Source organism: Equus quagga, chromosome 15 (genome assembly GCF_021613505.1).
Source record: "Equus quagga isolate Etosha38 chromosome 15, UCLA_HA_Equagga_1.0, whole genome shotgun sequence".
NCBI classification, from domain to species: domain Eukaryota; kingdom Metazoa; phylum Chordata; class Mammalia; order Perissodactyla; family Equidae; genus Equus; species Equus quagga.
In genome coordinates this window covers 53,942,142-53,963,158 of record NC_060281.1, presented here as the reverse complement: position 1 = coordinate 53,963,158, position 21,017 = coordinate 53,942,142, and the positions used below count along the sequence as shown (strand labels likewise).

Genomic DNA, 21,017 nt, shown 5'->3' with positions numbered 1-21,017 from the left:
CTAGTTGTGGCATGTGGGACGCTGCCTCAGCGTGGTCTGATGAGCAGTGCCATGTCCACGCCCAGGATTCGAACCAACGAAACACTGGGCCGCCTGCAGCGGAGCGCGCGAACTTAACCACTCGGCCACGGGGCCAGCCCCTGAGGAAAACTTTTTAACTGTCAAAATGTCTAAAATGAATTGAGTGGCCTTGAAATATAGTAAGTGGTTCATCCTTGAAAGTATTAGCATAGATTTGATGACAACTCAGCAGGAAGCTGAAAAAGAGCACCAAATTTTAGGTAGGGAGGAATACAGCAGAAAGGAGGGCCGGAGAGATGGAGAATGGAACTAGGAGTCCTTGTCGTATACGTCTGCAAAATCCCTGTAAAATGTCATACAAAGAGAATATTTAAAAAGAAAAAGATCTTAAAACATTGAATAACCTGATTATTACTATATGTTCCATGTTATGCAAGAATTCAGTTGTTAAGTTAGAAATAAAGTTGAGGTAAATACGTGTACATTTGTCCCTTTAAGGTGGGATTAGATGTAATTCATGTCAATGTTTTCCTTCCTAGGAATTTTCTATGCACTTTGCATCTTTTCAACAAGACACACTAGGTTAACAGATCATTGATGTTTATTTCAAGAAAAAAAAGAAAATTTTTATACCATCAGCATATTTAAGACGCTTAAGTTTTTGTTTGTATTTGGAGAGATAAGAGACTAAGTCCCGTGTGCTGAAGACGCCAATTGAATTAATGATTCTGAAATCATGTAAGCTGTTGCCATATTACAATTTGAGTAAGACAAAATCCAAAGCAGTTTAGGTAACATAAAATACTGAATAATCATGAAAATTAGTGGATTGTGAAATGAATGACCACCTACCGTCACCGATGAAGCTGGCCCAACACTCCCCAGTTTATTAAAGAAGGCATAAAGTATATGAGAGTGAAAGAATTTACAATGCCTGAAGCTCAAAATACACCCATTCAATTGTTTTCTTGATGCTGTTTGCAAACTATTACAACAGAACATTATCTATTTTACTGGTCATTTGAGTTTTTGCATCGAATAAATCCCTACGTTGCTTCATGGCTAGGTTTTCCTTTCATCATTTAAATCATGCAGCTTGAATTTGGACTGACTCATAATCTGAAGCTCCTGGATATTTAAATCTTATCACTGATGTCATGTTAGGTTTCCAGACAGTTGGCTAAATTAATTCTACTCACCTCATTCTCCATCTCCCCAACTGAATCAGTGTCGCCGTATCCACGGAGAAGAATCTCCTGCGCCATACTGTGCCCATTTTCCAAATTGTACTAAACTAAAAAGCAACTAGTTACACACTATGCTTTGGTGGATCCCAGACAATATGAAAGGATTCTAATACTATGTGTCCAGAATCTAGGGCACTGTGTAAACCTGATAAATACTGAGTGAAAGAAAAATCATCCACTCCTCAATGCATCAGGACTATATTCACGCAGGTTCATTGTCTCAGGAAGATTGCTCTCTGCTATGAGCAACAGAATGTTCATCCAAGAGGACTGAACAATAAGTGCATTTAATTATCTCATGTGAAAGAAACCTTGGGATAGGCAGAAAGGGGTCATAAGCAACGGCTTAGCATAACGGTGTGATGGGTTGGTTTCTCTCCTATTTTCTTCCTCATGCTGCAAAATGTCTGCAGAAGCTTCCAGTGTCACGTCCATACAGCAATGACCCAAGTGGGAAGGAATGAAAGCGTGGCAAAAAGGAGTTTCCCTTCTTACTTGCTTCCCTTTTAAGAGGAAGGAAGCCCAAGTTACTATCTTCTTACATCTTATTAGCCAGAACTCGGTCCATGACCACCCATAGAGCTTGCTAGACTGGGAAAGTCTCTACCATTTTCAGTCATTGGAGACAGCATCACCAATTAGAAAGACAGGAAAGAGGAATGACTGATGGAGTGCAACCAACAGTGCCCACCACAACACATAACTCTGCTTTAACATATAAGGGAAGTCAGCGGGAATGGTCAAAGCCTAAATTACCCTGGTAGATGTCAATGCTGAGCAAATTTTGCATTGTTATTTTACTTATGTAGACAGGGACGAGGAAAAGGGTGATATGATGTTCCTTATCAGTCTGGGAATCTAATGTACTATGAGGCCCAGGAAATAAGACCATTTATCGGAGCTTTTATAGTTCCTTATGTATTAAAAAAAAAAAAAAAGAAAGAAAGAAAGAAAGAAAGGATGACCAGGGAGAAATCCTACTGAGGAATAGCCTTCAAAAGGAATTGATTGAGCACCAATAGCACTACAAAAAGTAAACTTAAAACCAAAAGAGGAAAATGCCGTTCATAAAAATATAACCCAAATCAACCTGTATAGGGGATAGTGGGTACAGGCAAGAGATGGGCTATAGAGGAAAAGGGTGGCTCATGGTCACGTTATCAAGGCATAAATAAAGAGGAGTAAAACTGAAAAGTCTTCTGAGAGGAAGGAGGGGCATGTAGAGTGTAGCGGGCTATGGGACATCAGCCACCAACATGGGTCATTTCAGCCTCAGGCCCACAGGTAGGAAAGAGCAGATGCAAGTGTCAGCTGAAAGGCAAACTGGGTTGGAATCTTCCACATACAGTGAGTGATTCATTCTATTGTTGGTAAGGACAGTTCTGTAAAGTACCAGAAACAGCAGCAGCCTGTCCTATCATCTTCTTATATGCACAGACAGTCAAGGGAACCATGAGTGGACCCCCTTGATTCCTGCTCCTTGGTGTTCATGCTCTGTATGATCCCCACCTCAAGTGTGGAAGGGACCAATGACTTGCTTCTAGCCATGGAAAATGTGAAGGGATTTTGCAAAAGTAATTAGATCTTAAATGGTTGATTTGGAGTTAACCAAATCCTGTTTTTCCTGGGATGGCCTGACTTAAACAGGTAAAAGCCCCAGGGGTCTCCCTGGGGTGAGAGACTCTCCCTGTGGGCTTCATGAAGTAGTGGTCATGGTGAAGAAGCCCTCATTGTGTGGAACTGCAGGCAGCCTCTAGGAACTGTGTGTGACCTCCAGGCAATGACCAGCAGAAAGCCAGGGCTCTCCATCATACAGCCACAAGGATGCAAATTCTGCCACCAACCTGAATGAACATGAAGAGAAATCCTCCTCTGTTGAGCCTCCAGATGAAGATGTAGCCCAGCCAACACCCAGAGTACAGCTTTGGAAGATCCTGGGCAGAGGACCAGCTAAACTGTGTCCAGACTCCTAACCCACGGATACCATGAGGTAAAAAATGTGCGTTATTTTTAGCTGCTAAGTTTGCGTAATTTGTAATGCAGCAATAGAAAACCAGCACATTATGTTTACTCCTCTGGTATCTTTTTTCTACCATTAACAATTTATTTTCCCACTGCAGTTCTTTTAATTATTAGCAAATACTTTGATTCTTTCCCCAAAATAGACAGGTTATTTTCATGGTTAAAATATGCACTGAAAAGCAGATAGTTCTGGAGGATAGTGGAGAGAAGGGAGCCTCAATTAGTATTAATAACTAACATTCATTGAGCATTTACCATGTGCTATGAGCATTTACACTGGTCCTTATTATTATTTTTTTACACACATATTTGAACTCATGAAAGTGAGGCGAGGACTACTAGTTCCATTTTACATGTAACTATTTTTACAGAAGCTGAGATACAAAGAGTTTGAGGAGTTCTCTAAGTTTACACAACTGCTAACTCATAAAGCTGATTCGTTTGAGTTTAAGTATTATGGCCCCAGAGCCTGCATTCTGAGTGACTAAGATTTATTCCTTATCAGCAGGAAGAGATGGTCATGCGTTAGCCACACCTAATAATATAAAGACATCAGTCAATAACTACCTCATTGAATGTGGATCATTGATAAATTACTGTCAGGAATACACCTCCACAGGGATTTTACTCTGCTGTGCATTCGAGAGCTGACTTAGTTAGGATCCCTCCTCCATGGCATCATATCTTCACCCCACATCCACCCAACTCTGTGAGACATGCCAGGAGAATATACCGTAAAACATTACATTTTGAAAGCTGCCAAATGCGCAAACTAAAGTCTAGATGTGAATCTGAGACTAGCCAGGGAGGTGACATGCTTTAGTGGCAGGAGAACTGGAGAAGGATACAGACGCGCTAGTTGAGTGTTGGTGAATAGGTCGTCCAATCTCTCTGGATTTGTATTATATAATCTGTAAAATGGGGTTCATAGTATCACATCATAAGGCTGTTATATACACCAAATGAAAAAAGAAAGGTATAGGAATGAGATTAAGAGATTTATCACTTGTAAAATTCTGCAAAAATGGATGTGGTTAGCCTATTGCCAGAGTGGTGAGCACAGAACATTATTTTCTCTGTATTGTGCAGAATAATTCTGAAGGGATAAAAGTTAGAGACCACTAAAAAAGCTTTTTAGTATAAGAATTTTATACGTAAAATTCACTTGATAAATAAAGAAACAATAATGCTCTCCTACCAAGATGAGAAATGTTTTCTCCTAGTCGTAGTACAGACACAATATTGAAGTACTAGCTATTTGGGGTTGGTTCTTTGGGATAACTCTGCCATATTTTGACCTGTCACGTCTCAGGATATGTTTAAGTGGTAAAAAGAAAAATTATATTCTGAGGTGATTGTAACTACTCTTACTATTTTCTGAGATTGCATGTGTCTATCTATTTAACCCTTAGAAACGGGGCATGAAATGAAGGGATCTTGGGTGTATCATGAGAGCCTTTCCGAAAAGGCAACATTTATTTTCAAGTGTTTAGATTGCTGAGACAAAGATTTCTCTCTAACGTACAATTCATCATCCTCCTTACTCACTGTAAAATCAATCTGTTCTGTTTGTATGACATAAACAACAAGTCATTTCTCAGGAATGAGGCAGACCATATGTGAAGGTGTTTTGGAAAAGCACAATAGGGAATACGCCAATCAAAGCAGCATCTGCATTTTATTTCAATGTCAAATCACATGTGTGTTATAAAAAGGAAAGTGTATCACTTTTATTAAAGAATAACTTTCCTGTTGTGATGTTTATAGTTAACTCATACCTTCCCTAAGCAACAAAATCAGGTCAGTCACATAAAATTACTGGCCAAGAACAGAAAAAGGTCTCACTCTGTGTGGCCAGCAACATGTGCATTTTGCAAACATCCTGGCATCTGCGCACCGCCCACCCTCATGGCAGGAGGAAACTTACATTAATCTGTTACATGCGTTTTCCCAAGAATCAGCACTTTTTCACTAATGTATTGATAAATATCAAAGCAGCTTGCAATTGATAGAAACAGGAAACTATAAAACGATTAGCAGAGTTCTAGGGAGAATTTATTTTATAATTGGGACCGGATTGAGATTGAAAGGAAGTGGGTTCTAGTCCCTTTTCCATTATTTATTAGCTGTATGACCTAAGGCAAGTCACTAAATTTCTATAGGTCTCAGTTTTATACTTGTATAAACCGACAGGGCTGAACTAAATAATCCCCAAGACCCCTTCCTGCTCTAAAGGTGTGTGAATCTCTGGTCGCTTAGCCACCTAGTCAGATATGAATAGTAATGGAAACATTTTAAGGTTGTCTTGTCACTGAGCCTTCTCCCCAGCTGGGAGTTACATACCTCTGAAACTATGTTAACTTCCTTAAACCACTGGAGTGATATCTACTGCCTTGAAGCAGTCATCAGCACAACTTCCAAAGAAACTTAACACATAATCTGCCTTACTTCTTTGGAGAAATCACTGTGCAAAGATGAATGTGCTGCATTAGAAAACAGGGAATCCAATTCACTCCTCAGGCGATGAGAGTCCATAGCTCTGTTTACACAGGTAAAGGAGTGGTCATTTACAGAATTAATTGAACGGACATTGTAAACTTTCTCACTGGAGTCTGTCCCCTCATAGGAAAAGCAATATAATAAAAGCTTCCCAGTGGACAGTATCTTTTTTGACCTGAAATACTTTTTATATATGCATATAATTTTTTCCATATAGACTCATCATTAAAGTGAATTTGACGTAGTCTCTGGATGCAGCTTTTATTCATTTCCCTTTGTATAAAACAAAATATATATGTGTTACATACAAAACCTCAGTGAGGTTCCTATACCTACTGGTTGCAAATAGGCTATAAACGACAAATACTAACTAGAGGTGTAGACAGAGCAGAGATGGTGAAAGGGTAGCCATGGCCACAGGGATTACCAAACTTAAATCATTCCAGCTTAAAACCTTGGGGAGGAGAAGGAACTTCTATTGCCAAGTAATAAAATATAAAATCCTGGGAAAGGGGTTGGGTGGTCAGGTTCAGATCATGTGCCCACCCCTGAACCAATCATAGTGGTCACAGGAACATAAAGAACATCATAGTCCAACCCTTTGGGGTACACACGTATGTGTGTGTGTGTGGCAGGAGGTGTCTGCTATCAGAAAAGAGAGGGAGTGAAGGAACTCTTGGGGAACAAACATGCTCAACAGGTAGAAACAACTGCCACCATCGACAGACTGGCCCAGGACATCTAAAGTCAAGTTTTATACCGTTGGTCTTTTCTCCAGAATTTTCTTCTGGATATGTCAATATTCTTGTTTTGCCCTCATTTTTCATGTATTAATTCAATAAATATTTATTAAGTGCTTGCAATTTATCAATCATTGTGGCTAGGCAAGAAAGAACACGACAGATTTAATCCCTAGCCCTGTGAAATTTGTTAAAATTACAGTCTAAGGGGGAGGTGGACTATTGAACACCGAATCACCATGTGCTGAGTGGCACAAAGATGTGCAGGGTGTAACAGGACCATTTCACGGAGCCAGCCACCGAGATGATGGAAATAAATGATGTACTACAAAAGTCGCAAGGGACACCTTGGACAGCTCACGTTGTCTAAAATATGAGCAGACAGGGGTCATCCTGTCACACCAGCATATATCTCAAAGGAAAAATGGAAACATCCTGTGAATATAGTCCTTAAGGCCAGAAAAGATGGCCAAGATCCAAGCTCTGCCAGGACCAGCCCAGAGGACTCTTGCCTATGATCACCTGACACAGCTGGCAGCAGACTGACAGGAGTGAGAGGTGCTGGAATAATGTTCTCTTTTACACACTCAGAGGCAACTTGGTTGAGTATCTTTCTGACTGAGAAAATATAACTGTCTTATAATTATATTTTGGAAACATATTTAAAAACATTATCGGCAGCTACAAAGGAGATAAACTTGCATTTGACTGGTTAAAGGTCCTATACATTTTTTTAAAAATTGAAAGCTGTGATTTACTGAAGCTTTAACAGTCTACTAAATGTACCCAAATCAGCATGTTTAAATGAGGCATGGGGGAAGAGGAAAAGGGGTGAGGCAGACCATATAAGAGAGGGAGAAAGAAAAGGCTTACCTTTAAACTTGCTGCACTGGAGCAAACACTTCCCATCTGATGTCATACATATCTCTGAAGCTGGGTACTGCAGTATTCTGTGTTAAATGCATTTTATGGGGACTTGGAGGGGATTTAGGGAAAGGTTGCCCCAATAAATGATTTACCAGCTCTAATAAAACATCAAGGAAATTGTTCAGATTGTATCTCAGACCATTTAAAGCACAAGTTTATAGAGATCTCAGCAGCCCCCATATCCTCAACCCTAGTTTAAAAAGAAATGTTTATAGTGGTTAATTATCCCATATTACTTTTTTTTTAAATGGTAGCAATTTCAAGAGAAGGGAGAGATTGGAAGTAAATAAATAAGTATAAAAACCAAGAGAGTTGGGAGAGAGAGAGAGAGGCTGACTGATCGCTCATTCCTCCTTTTATTCATTCATTCAATTAACATTTACTGATCGCCTATTTATCATAAACCACATATTCTAGGGCCTAGAGACCCAGGGGTGACCAGACAAGAGGGATTCCTTCCTGCCCACAGCTTCTGTTTAGTGAGAGGAAACAGAAATAAGCAAATGAATGAAATAAATAGAAAAGATTAATTTAAATTGTGATAAAGACTTTTAAGGAAACAAACAAGGTGATGAGAAAGTAAGTAACCAGAAGAAGTGAGAGAACTACCTTACATGGGATAGTCAGAAAAGTCCTCTGTGGAGGCAAAATTGATGCTGAGACCTGCAATATGTGTAGACAACCATGCTACTAAGAACTGAGAGAACATTCCAAAAAGAGGAGGCATGAAGTGTGGAGGTCCTGGTATGATAAAGAGCTTGGTGTGTTTGAAGAACAGAAAGGAAGGTCATCCTAGGGTGACCTATGCCCTCTACTTTAACCTTTAGAAATGACATTTTCCTCAAAATTTATTATTATTAATGTTAATAATATTAGTTGCATTTATTAAAAATCTACATGTTCCAGTCACTGTACAGACTATCTTACATACATTATCTTTCGACTTTAACAATAACCATAACATCCCACGACACAGGTAGCATTATTCCAGTTTGATACAGGAGAAAACAGCCTCTGAAAGTTTAAGTAAATTGTTTAACACCACACAGCAGAGGCAAAACTGGAAGTCATACTCAGTTTTATCCACAAAGCCTACACTCTTTCATTTCTTTTAAATTGTTTGTTTTGTTTGACAAATATTTGTTGAACTCTGTCCGAGGAGCTGTGCACACAGAAATGAATGAAGCAAAATGTGGTAGGTTATGTTTCCAAGGATGGCCGCACAGTATCTTCCATCACAACATGCTCTTTTGCAATGTCACCTTTCCACTCTTGCGTCAAGAAGTGGATCCTATCTCCTCTGTCTGGCCCTATGACTTGTTTTGACCAACAGAATATGGTGGGAGTCACTGTGCAACTTTGAAGGTTTGGCTATAAGATATTTGCAGTTTCCACCTTTCGTGCTTGGAAAAATGCTACTTGGAACCCAGGCACCATGCGGTGAGGAGGTCCAAGCATCACTGGAGAGACGCCCATGTGGAAATGTGAGGATCTTAGTTGACAGCAGAAACTGAGGCCCCAGACATTTGGTCCCAGTTGAGGTATCTAAGCCAGACCCCAGCAATTTGAGCCACCTCAGCTGAAGCCCCAGACATGGTGGAGCAGAGAGAAGCTTTCCATGATGTGTCCTGCCTAAATTCTCTACCCACAGAATTATGAACAAATAAGATGGTTGTTTAAAGCCACAAAGCCTTCAGTGATTCATCATGTAGCAATAGAGAACCAAAACACAAATGAGCCCCAGCCTGGTGAAGGAGACAAGCATATAAATATCTTAAAAAAATGTAAGTGAGTGTCATGAGAGAACAACAGAGAAGCATTGAAGTCAGGGTAGGGCAAGAGTGAGCAAGTTTTTTTGGTAAGGAGCTAACTAGTAAATATGCTAGACTTTGTGGGCCATACTATCTTTGCCTCAACCACTCAGTTCTACCATTATAGGAAAAAAGCCAAAGACAATATGCAACCAAATGGATGCCTCTGAGTTCCAATTCAGCTGTTTTTCATAAAAACAGATGGAGGACAGGACTTAGCCTGGGAGCTGTATGTGCCAGATCCTAGTGTAGATTTAGAACATGAGATGAAGCCTTCCAAAGGAGGAACACCTGAAAGCGGCACCTTCAAGGATCTATCAGAAACTCTGCCATCCTTGTAAATTCTTAAGCCTTTTAACTCTCTGTGTAGGATAATAATGACATTGTGAAATTGCATACACTGGACTTTGAAAGGTCATCCCAACTGAGGTAGGCCAATCGAGAGCTGAGTCACCAGAGAAAGCCTGGCAAGGCGACAGGGACAAATGGAGGAGCTGGGAGCCTGAGAGCTTAACTGAGCTTCTTCTCCAGTCTAGGTGAAGCTCAAACAAGGATTGAGAGCTTAGATGTGGCCCAACAGCAGCTCCAGCTCTCCCATCTGCACACCATAGTAAGCAGCTGGTACCTCTGCTCTGGCAGTTATTTTACTGAATGATATATAATGTGTACTTGTCACTCTCCCCCTAAAGACTATCACAAACTGAGAGTTTCTTAAGAACAGGGAGCTTTTTCCTACTTGAAAATTGCATTTATTGTATATTTTTCTTTCTAGAAGAGGTATGCATATTTCTTGTCTTCTCCCAGAGAATGATTCACTGGTTGGCCTGGAGACCACACTTCATCTGCTTCAGGAAAGCATCAGTGAAAGTATTTAGAATTTTAAATCTAAATGAAAAACCAGAGGGACTTATAAAGGTGTGATTGGATACTGGAAATCTGAGCTGATACCGTGTCCTCCCAATGGTGGTTCCAGGATGGAAGAGTAAGAAAAGAGTCTTTGGGAACCAAGTCATAAGGCAAATAAATGCCCAGCGGGAAAACCACTCAGGGCATGGAACATGAGGTGGGCAGGCAGCCAGCAGTTTGGAATGGATGACTTTGACTAGCTACTCCATCTCTTCTTTCCTAGGTTGCTCCATGTGTCACACTGTCACTTACTGTTACTTCCCTCACCCTTGATGAATCCCTCCATTGCAAACTCCTGCAATCACTACCTCTGAGAAGTTCCATTGCTCACTCTTTTACACATTTTTTCATATTTGTTATATATGTGCTTGCATAGACAGATATACTTGCTGAGAGTACTTGTAGAGATACACTTGTAGACAGAGCAATAACTATGATCTGCTTAGATCTTAAGTGAACTAAGGTTTACAGCATGTTATCAACCCCAGCTATGAATCTCTAGACACTGCTCACAACAAATTGTCACCATTGCTCCACTGTATTCTTCTCCCCAAGATTCGGCTCAAACTTTTTCTGAGAACCCTTCTCCATTCTCAAGCAAATTTGGCCATGATCTTCTCCATGTGTGTACGTGGCACTTTGTGCACTTTCTTAAAATAGCGCTATCACATCACACTGATGTTTTTAAGCATCCATACACTTCATTGGATTATGAGCTTTCTCAAGTCAGGACATATACTATATAGCCTGTAATAGACATGTAATCGATATTTGTTGAATAAATGAATAATAAAAGAATAGAATTAATGAACTTAATTCTATGGAATTCAATGAATTTAAATTTGAAAATAGAAATACAGGGTATAGTTACTCACCAAACTGAAAATCTGTGTTTCTCCAGTTCCTCCAAGTAAGATACATCCTCTGAATAATCTTCAGTTTCTCTAGTTCTCCAAGCACTTGATTTTTCCTTCATAGAATGGTCAGTCTGGCTTTCTCTCTTATCAGTGGAATTAAATAAATGAAAAAGATGACATATTTTAGCAGATAGAAAGTTTACCTGGTTTCAGTGACATTTTCTTAAGAATGACATATAACCATCGATCATACAGAAGCGTAGTTACCTATGGTTGTTGCATTAAATTATTGCTTTACCTTCCAGATTCTCTCAGTAAGTTCTCATGATTATAAAGACAGAGACTATGACATGTCCACTTTTGTATTACTTCACATGGAACAGCTGCTGTCAATGTTGTTAGAATAAAAAATAATAATAACCGTGGTCATGGTATTTGTATTGTCAGGACTATTGATTGCAAGTAAAGGAAATACAGCTTGAACTAGCTTTCAGCAAAAAGGAATCTGAAGGAAGGTTTGAACAACAGCCTATAAAGAAGGCAGAAAAGCAGCCAGATTTGGGAAATATGGGAACCAAGGATCCAAAGGGCACCACGACTTTTTCTCCACCTCTGCTCTCTGCTTCAGCAGCCTACTTCGTTCTAGCATTGTCACCAATAGCTCCTGAGTTCCAGAGTGCGTGACTCTCAAGAACATAAATTTAAACTCAGGACCATACAATATCTGTGGAGTTAATTTATTAGAACTTGAGAGAATTGTGTGACCCATGATGATGGGCCCAGCAAAGAGACTGTCCCATTGGAGAAACTGAGCTTTGTAGCTCAACGAAGGATTTTTAGGAGCCCTGCTATGGTGAGGAGTGTGAAGACAGAGCAGCTCACCTGGCCAGACTCCTCCTCCCTCCTTCACCAAAACCAGTTCAACTTTTACCTATTTACATGTTGGGGTCTCCAGTAAGATTTTATTACAAAGTACTGCTGACAAAAAGTCATTTGAAAACCACCAGTCTACAGAAGAAGAAAATTAGGCACGACTTGCATTCATAAGACAGCTGTGTTAAACCTTCTTTTTCCTTTTTGTTAGACTCTTCTCAAATGTTTTTAATTATCATTTGTAGGAGGTTGATTATCTGAAATTCCTTGACATCAGCTCATATAAGTTTTAGCACAACTCTGTAGTTGAAATATTTTGCAATTGCAAAATGTTGCTTTGGATTCACAGGTTGCAGTAAACAAGACAATTTTACAGTGAGACTTGTGTGAAGAGGATATGTCATCAAATCTCTAGTGAACTCGACAAGGCTCACTTCTTTGATTATGAAATTGATTGATTGATTTGATTATCGTAAGAAGAAAATCCAGCTATGACAGCCGTCAATTTAATGTACTGTCCTCTGTCTTTCTCAGACTCTATAGCTCCTGTACCAATAATGGTATTTTTAATCAGATTATTTAGTGTTGGTAATTTTAATTGCTCCATTTCTGAGTAAATTAAAGAGTGCCAAAATTCTTTTAAATAATAGGAGAGTTGTGAATTGTCCGAACTCAATATATTTGATTTGCATACCTTATTAGACTGCTTAAAATATGCTTTTGTAGCAATTTAAATTTCAAATTTAATGGTGTTTCTTTAGGAATTGCTTAAATATTTTACCCAGTCTGACTTGATAGAAAGCTGAAATTACCACCAAAAATCACACCATAGATTTGGTTTACCCACCAAAGCTCCTGATTTGCTAAAGTATAGGTGTTTCATAAGAGAGTGCATTAAGTTGCTTTCCTTTTGGTTAATCTGTGAATATCTATCTTGATTGTTCAACTAAATTCACTGTGGAAATGGGATCTAGTATATTTCTCTGTATCTTTCACAGCACCTAACGTGGTAATAACCGCATGATACTTAAGAAATAGCTACTAGAGATCATTTCATTAAGTACTCATACTGCAGTTACAACAATGGACTTCATCTCCAGTTGCTAAGTCACAAAGAAAAACATCTGTGAATTCTAAAAGTAGCAAAAATATTTTGAACCTTTTGATTTCCTTTAAAGAATATCTAAGTTAATGTGCTAAAAATTCCTTCAAATGTATGTTTTGGAAGACATAAAACATGGACACTAGATCATCTCCAGAGAAATGAGCCCAAAGAGAAACAAAAACACAGAGAAATGAGTTTTAAATCGAAAAAGGAAGTAAATATGTGCAGGAAAATACCCAAGTGACTACGAGGGTGTGTAAGCCTGTTCACACGGAGGAATCAAAACAATCTGCCCACCAGAAATTCATGTCTTAAATCTATACCTCAGAAATCCTGCTTGAACTAGGGTGGCATCAACATTTAAAAGGCAGAAAATAGATGCTCTGACCCATCACAATTGTAAGTCCTGTCTATACCCTGAAGCCAAAGAACACCATCATAATAAAAAAATTCTTCCAATAGCCATGTGTTTAGAAAGATAAATATCTATACTTTAAAAGAGAAATTGGTGGTGAAAATTTGTTCTGGAGCATCACATTTTATACATTATATATAAGGTTACTCATACTCTGATCCATTGCAGAAATCAACAGCAAATGTTTAAACATAAATTGCTAAAATCCAGAATATGATTTTCAAATTCACTGACTAAACATTTGGTTTGTGAGGATTGCCATTCAAATACAACATCAGTTAGGAAACAATGAATGAGCACCCTTCAAACACAAGAGCAAATAAGAGCCTAGAAAAGTGTTTTGAAGAATTTGAAAAACTGAAGTGTGTAGTGTTATAGTGAAAAGGGTCAACAGTGATGGTCGGAAGACACACATTCAAGTCTTCTCATGTCTTTGGAAACTTAGACGATTTAAAGGTAATGAATTTAAGCTTTTTTTTAAATCTGAAGAATGGAGATAATATTTATCCTACACGGACCACAGGATTCTTATAAAGACAAACTGAGATAATATCTATAAAATTCTTCTGGGGTTGGGCAGGATAGCACTTAAAACGCTTTGGAATATTAATGATATAAGTAGCATCTGACACGATGCACTATATAGCACAGATGAGCAATGGAACATTCAACATCCTTTCTCTTGCATTTATTATACCATTTCTATGAAGCTGCTAAGTAAAAAATATTATAAGACTTAATATATAATAATTCTCAAAGTTGTCCAGCTCATGACATGATAAGCACATTTAATTGTGTTATATGGTAGGAAGCAAAGCCCAGGATCCCTATCTTGTTGTTCTGAGGTTTTTGCTCCTTACCCATAATTCCTTTCACAGACCAATCGGCGAATAGAGAATGGTGACCATGATGGGACTGATGAGAAGGTCAGTCTCTTTGTGGGGAAAGAGAGCTTGCAGTGCACAGGCCGGTGGCACCAGTGCAGTGGAAAAGCATTACAGTGCCAGCACAATTAAGCACCACTTAACAGCAGCATGTTTCTCCCCAAACTCCTTAGAGGGTCTTTGTGCGGGGCTCTGGGGAGCTCCGCTCATCTGCCCATCTGGCCAGATGAAGAGCAAAGGGATTGTTTCATCAAAAGAGAGAGCCTTAGAAAAAGGAAATAGTGAATAAAAGGCTGAATCCTGAGGATTACAAACGCTTTTGAACTGCCCTGGGAAGATCAGAAGTGAGCAGCCGTGGACGCTTTAATGCCTGCCCACGTGATGTGCACCATCTTTTAAGAAGGCGGTGGAGGAAGGTTTGGGGTGGAGGTACTCTGCTAAGAGGCTTGTGTTAATAAGATCACAAAATTGCAAGTCATAGATAACAACAACAAACACCAGGTGCATCTGAAGTATCAAAGCAAACAAATATGACATCATGTTCAATTCCATCGGCACTGTTATTATCATCCAAGAAAGAAATCATAGCTCCACATTAAATCCAGCCTAAATCCCGAGACCATCCAGCGAGAATATGATTTCCTCTTTCTTTAATTCATGTCTAATTCGTGTACCAGAGAAGTTTTCAGGACAGGCTTTCCATTAGCAGTGCCCAGGGAGAGAGAGGGTGTTGTCAGCTGGGCAGCTCAGGATTTACCTGGAAGGACCCCTCAAGGAACTCACCCCCTTGGGCTTTTGTTTCTGCCCTCTGGAGAACAGCTAGTATTTCTGGCCACTTGAGACCACAAATTCCGATTGCTCTCTGGCCAGAAAAACTGATGCTTCTGTTGTGAAGTACATCAACTTCATTTTCCCACAGCCACCCTACGAATTGCCTAGGTTAGAGTCTTTAATATCAATTGAGGATCCAAATTAATTCCTAATAATCATGAGAAGATGAGAAAAAAAAAAGGAAAATGCTTAAATTGGAGTAGAGAGTGTCAGATTTATATTTAGTAGGTGGTATGACCACCTTTGTCCACAGCATTTAGTGGCTTATAATTTGGCTGTGCTTCTGGCTCTGTCTGCCCAGAGCACTGATGTTAGTGAGACATATTCTTAGGAGACAGAAGCTGCTTCCTGAAGCAATTCAGAGTTAAGACACCTTCCCAAAGCGCCTGACCCCCAGGAAAGAGCTTACTCTCCTAAGCAATTGACTTACAATTTTTGGAATATAATATTAAAAATATAATGAAAAAGAGGGCTCCTTAATTGAACATGTAAACTCAGAAAACATGGGGAAGCATTTGAGGTTTTCTGTGTGATCGTATTCTTTCTCACCTTTTCTGCCTTAGTTTTTCGTCTAATCCCAAAGTTTAAGGTTAACAAATGGCATGAGAATTTACAAAAATGTTTAAAAGGCTAATATTAGATCCACAATATCCTAGAAGTTTCATAGACATATCCTTTCTTTAGTGCCCCAAAGAGAGCACATAAAAGTACCAATAAATAATATGTATAGAAAGATGTGAGCTTTTTCCTTCCTAGCAAACTGTCCTTTGTTTTCATATCCTAGCCCTTAAATTAAGGTTATAGGACCCAAGAAGTAGGAAACATACACCTGGCTGAAAGGAGAAAGGAATGTACAACATTTTTGAAATATTATTTCATGATGGATACAAATATGGAGTCTAGAAACAGTCCAGGTTCAAAGCCCAGCTATATACTTATTAGCGATGTTATTTTGGCGAACTTACTCCACCTCCATGCCTTATTCTTCTCACCTGTAAAATAGGAAAAATGATATTAGTAACAGTACCTATCTCATTAGTTTGTTGTGAGAATAAGATGAGACATTGGTTGTAGAGAACTGAGAACACTTCCTGGCGCCTAGTAATCTCCTACCACTCAGTAACACCATCTTTCATCGTTACAAATTTCATTAGACTTTTGATTCCTAAGCTTTCTTTAATACTGACTGTGATGTACGAACAACCACAACTGTAAATGCTGTAAGTTGTCAACTGGACATTAAAAATCCAGTCATTTATTTGGTTTGATGGTGATCTGGTCTTTAGAGATGAAAACAAGACTTACTTTAAAGTCAGTCTTGAGAGAATCACGTGCAAGTTGGCTCTAAAGACTCATCTTTATTTAGTCAGGATAGGGGAGAATTCAGATCACTTGTATGGGGAAGGGAAGGGTTCAAGGGGAATCCTGTTACTTCAACTTTCTAGCCAGGCTAAATTTTCCGAATACTAAAACTTAGTCATTTGATCTACATAGATATAGATTTTGGAAATGGTTAAGTATCTAAAAACTGGATCCAGTAAGACGAGTAAAAATAATTTAACCAATGTTTGGAAAGCCAGGCTAGGTAATTTATATAAATTTATCAAGACAGTTTCTGGACAGGCTTCATGGCAGCCATGATCACGCCAAATAAAACACAGTAAAATCAGCACATTTTCTAATCACCTTGCCTGAGCTGGAAAGAACCATATAGACTGATTAATTTAACTAAAGTCTCTAACAGCTTAAAGAAGTCTGATTTGGATGTAATAAAACTTTATTTGCAGTACTGATTTCACAAACGTCCGCTGCTTTAGCATGTGCCATACTTCAAAACCTGCTGTGAAGACCAAATTACTTTTTCCCTGAAAATATACTTTAAGAAATCATAGTTAATAATCAGGGGCTGCTGTTTTCATGGGTTTTCCAAAGCCCACTCCTAGAGCCTTCCTCTTACCTTATCGTGTAATTCCTGATCTTCTTTTGAGAGACTGAGATCACAGTCCGTAGGGCAGGGACCAATTTTATTAGAAATGTTTCCTAGGGTTAAAAACAAAAGGTGGAAAAAAATATATATTACAGATGTTCACTTCAGAGGATATGTAAGCTTACACTGCTGAAATCTAAGAGCTTATATAAGGCCTGACAAATGGTAAAAGAATGAATGCTAAGAAGGAGATGCTAAGCTATTCTATGCTCCCAGTTTTAATTCAGTCAAGGCATGAACTTCAAGTAGAACTCTACCATTGCCCACACCACAGGGATACAATTTACAAGCAGCAGCTGTGTCTGATCTGCTTTCCTACCCTCATCCGGGTAGGATTCTCTATCATCAGCTATGTTTCTGGGATCAAGTTTTCAAAGAAACTTCTCTGTACCTCATACCAATGTTCCGATATAAAACCTTGGGAGTAAGGAGCTCTGTTCTCTGCCTACCCAGCACTTCCCACCTGAGCTACATTTTTCATATTTTGCATGATGTGTTTTATAACAGGTTTTCTCAACCTCAGCACTATTGACATTTTGGGTTGGATAATTCTTTGTTGTTGGGGCTGTCCTGTGTTTTGTAGGATGTTTAGCAGTGTTACTGGCCTCTACCACTACATTTCAACAGCACTCTCCACCTCCCTGTCTGTCCCCCGATTGTGACAACCAAAAACATCTCCAGACATTACCAAATGTTCCTTGGGGGGCAAAAATTCCCAATTGTGAACTAGTGCTCTAGATAGAATCCCCTTGCAGACAGTGAATCCTGTTCATCTGTGTTTCTCCTATAGTGTCTAGCACAGTGCCTGAAAAAGATATCTTCTCAATAAATGCTTCTTAAATTAAAAGTAAATAAACAAACAAACAGAGATATCACCTAAGCAAGTATTACTTCAATTTTATGCCTCTCAAGTGATTGGTTTGACCTCTCATATCAATGAACCCATTTGCCAAGGACTCTCCCCAGCATCTTATGACAAATATCCTGGCCCAGAAGCTTTTAGGACTTGGAGTACCTCAGTAGAGCCACAGCTTTGACAAAGAGATTGACTCAACATCTTTTTTAAAAAGTATACATGTATCATATACATGAGCAACCAAAGCCTTGCTGCCATCCTCTTCTCTCCCTCCAGAGATTGAATGCTACCATCGTCTCCCTTTGGAATTGCCCTTGTGGACATTTTTTAATGAGATTTCCATAATGTAAAATTTTGAGGACATTTTCTCCATGTCTGCATGCTTTGAAAAACTTTTTCTCCCTAAGATGACCCAGCCAGTCTCTCCTCCCCAGCCCAGGTCTATGTGGCTCATGCATTTTGACCAGTGATGGTTTCATGTATTTTCTGACCTTGCCCCCAGTGCACTGTGCCAAACTGAAGGCAGACACCAAAAAAATGTCCTTCTACGGGCAGAGTCAAATGGGTCAGGTGTCCTTGGGTGAGAAGACTGACACTTCAGTCTATTGAGATGAGGGTCATGTAAACCCTTGAAAGTGCTTCCTTACTTTGAGTCTAAAAAAGAATTCATTGATAGTGAGGTTGATACGGTTAAAATCAAGATAAGAAAAGGAGGAGAAAGAAAGGCAGTGGAAAAAGACATTTTTATTTAGATTTTAAATATATTATTCTTTTTAAAGCCTTATCATTTAAATTCCCAGTGTATAGTTTGCTAGCTAGAATAACAAATGTGAAATAATAATAGAGTGCATTTTTTGTTTTCTAAGAACTCCATGTGTATCATGTTGTTTACTTCACATACACACACACAAACACAAAACAAACTGTTAAAGGAGCTATTATTACCCCATTTGACAGATTTGGAAATTGAGACTTGCATAGATCAAAGAACTTCTCCCAAATCGCACAGCTAATCAGTAAAAACTCTGAAATTCAGACCCAGTGCTATTTGACCACCAAGTGCAATCATTTAATCCTTCTGTTTTCCCTTTTACTTGAGAAACAACACCCCATTTTTTACTGATGCACATTTTTAAACATTGAACAATGCATTCACTTTTTTTTGCTGCTGGAGCAAATTTCCACAAACTTAGTGATTTAAAGCAAAATCTATGCATTATCTCATAAATTGTCCAGATCAGGAATCCGGGCATGGCGTTCTCTTCTTTAAGTCTCACAAGGTCAAAATCAATGGATCAGCCAGGGCTGCCATTCTCATCTGGGTCTTGGGATCCTCTTTCAGGCTTGCTGGCAGAATTCATATCCTTCTCACACTTTTCTTCTAATTCCCTCTACCTTCAAGCCAGCGACAGCAGATTGCCTCATTCTCATGCTTTGAATCTCTCTGTCTTTTCCTTCTTCCTTCTCCTCTGCTACCAGCCTGAGAAAGTTCACTGCTTTTAAAGGCTCGTGTGATTAGATTAGGTTCATCCAGATAGTCTCCCTTCTCATGTGTGCAGGTTCTGGAGATTAGCACTTGGACATTTTTGGGAGATCATCTTAGAAATTCTGCCTACCACGAATAATTTCTGATTTAATGGAATTTATATATTCACATGTCAAAATGTAAACAAACAAACAGATATCATATAAGCAAGTATTACTTCAGCTTTATGCCTCTCAAGTCATTGGCTTGACCTCTCACTTCAATGAACCCATATGCTAAGGACCATCCCAGCATCTTATGACAAATATCCTGATCATGTTGTGCATGTTCAGGTGATAAAGTCCCATGAAAAAGACTCCTGAAAGTCTTTGACGTTTTCTTTGTTCTCGTGTAAAATGTTCTTTGACCTAGAATTTACCTTCCTGTTTAAAAACTGTATTTATATATAGTAATTAAACAATCATTAGTATATATTTTATATAATTATATACATGTACATGCAATAATTATTATACATTATGTAAATGTGCACATAATACAATTTTTTATCAAACTGTGATCATACCATATAGGCAATTCACATATTTTTTTATGCATATCATGCTTCTTACTTGTTAGTAAATAGTCCTGAAAGTGTGATTTTTAGTCACTACATAGTAGTTATCATATGATCTTATTTAACTAGCCCCATTGGTTGGATATCACGATGAACAAATTTTACAAAAACTTGCTTATTTTCACAAAATGAGTATCTAAAAATCAGAAATACGAAGTCAAACACTTAAGACTCACAAAAAGGACTATCAAAATCCAAACTGCCACCAGCAACGTATGAAAGCGTGCATCACCCACGTGCTTGCCAAAACTGACCCGCAGCCGATTTTTCTGATTTGCCCACTTGGTAGACAAAATAACGACATTTCGTTGTTCTTTGAATTTGCAATCCTATAACTCTAATGAACTTGAATGTTTTTGTTTGCTGAGGATTTATGCTTTTTATGTTGTAAATTGTCTGCCATGTCATTTCCCCAAGTTTTTTCAGTTGGAATAGTTAACATTTTCTTTGGGATTTTTATCTTTCCATGTTAAAGATAGTAACACATTGCCTGACACAACGGTTCAAAATATTTTTCTCAGTTTGCAGTGTGCCTTTCAATTTCTTTGAGAGGTGTACGTGTGTGTGTAAGATGTAGTTTTCAAACTTACATAGTCATCTGTATCAATGTTTTTCTTTATTGTGTCTCCTTTTGCTTATAAGTTTATAAAGAGTCTTTCTATTCTATATTGCCAAATCAACTGTATGTAAATAAATGAAAAATAAACAAATAACTCCTGGGGGTCTTGCATGATTTTTCCTTTATACTTCTCCACTCCTATTCAGGTGAGCAACCGTGACACATTGGGAGTCCTCCTAACACACCAGGCTCAGACATGCAAAACAGAACTGAGCTTCATTCCTGTCAAAAGACTCCTTCCCCATACGTCCTACTTCTCTTTACTACTTTGTTAATTACTAGGTCACTCAGATTCAAAAACTCTCTGTCTCCCAT

General features: G+C 38.7%; 1 protein-coding gene across 1 annotated transcript in view; it reads right to left on the bottom strand.

Annotated features, from left to right (window-relative positions):
* LOC124227108 (uncharacterized) overlaps positions 1 to 21,017 on the bottom strand; it is a 444,749-nt gene that overhangs the window by 138,908 nt on the left and 284,824 nt on the right. Inside the window, exons 16-17 of the mRNA XM_046641003.1 lie at positions 17,096 to 17,178; positions 11,049 to 11,173 (exon numbers count right to left, since the gene is read on the bottom strand). Of these exons, the coding sequence (XP_046496959.1) occupies positions 11,049 to 11,173; positions 17,096 to 17,178 (208 nt within the window). The remainder of the gene's footprint in view (positions 1 to 11,048; positions 11,174 to 17,095; positions 17,179 to 21,017) is intronic.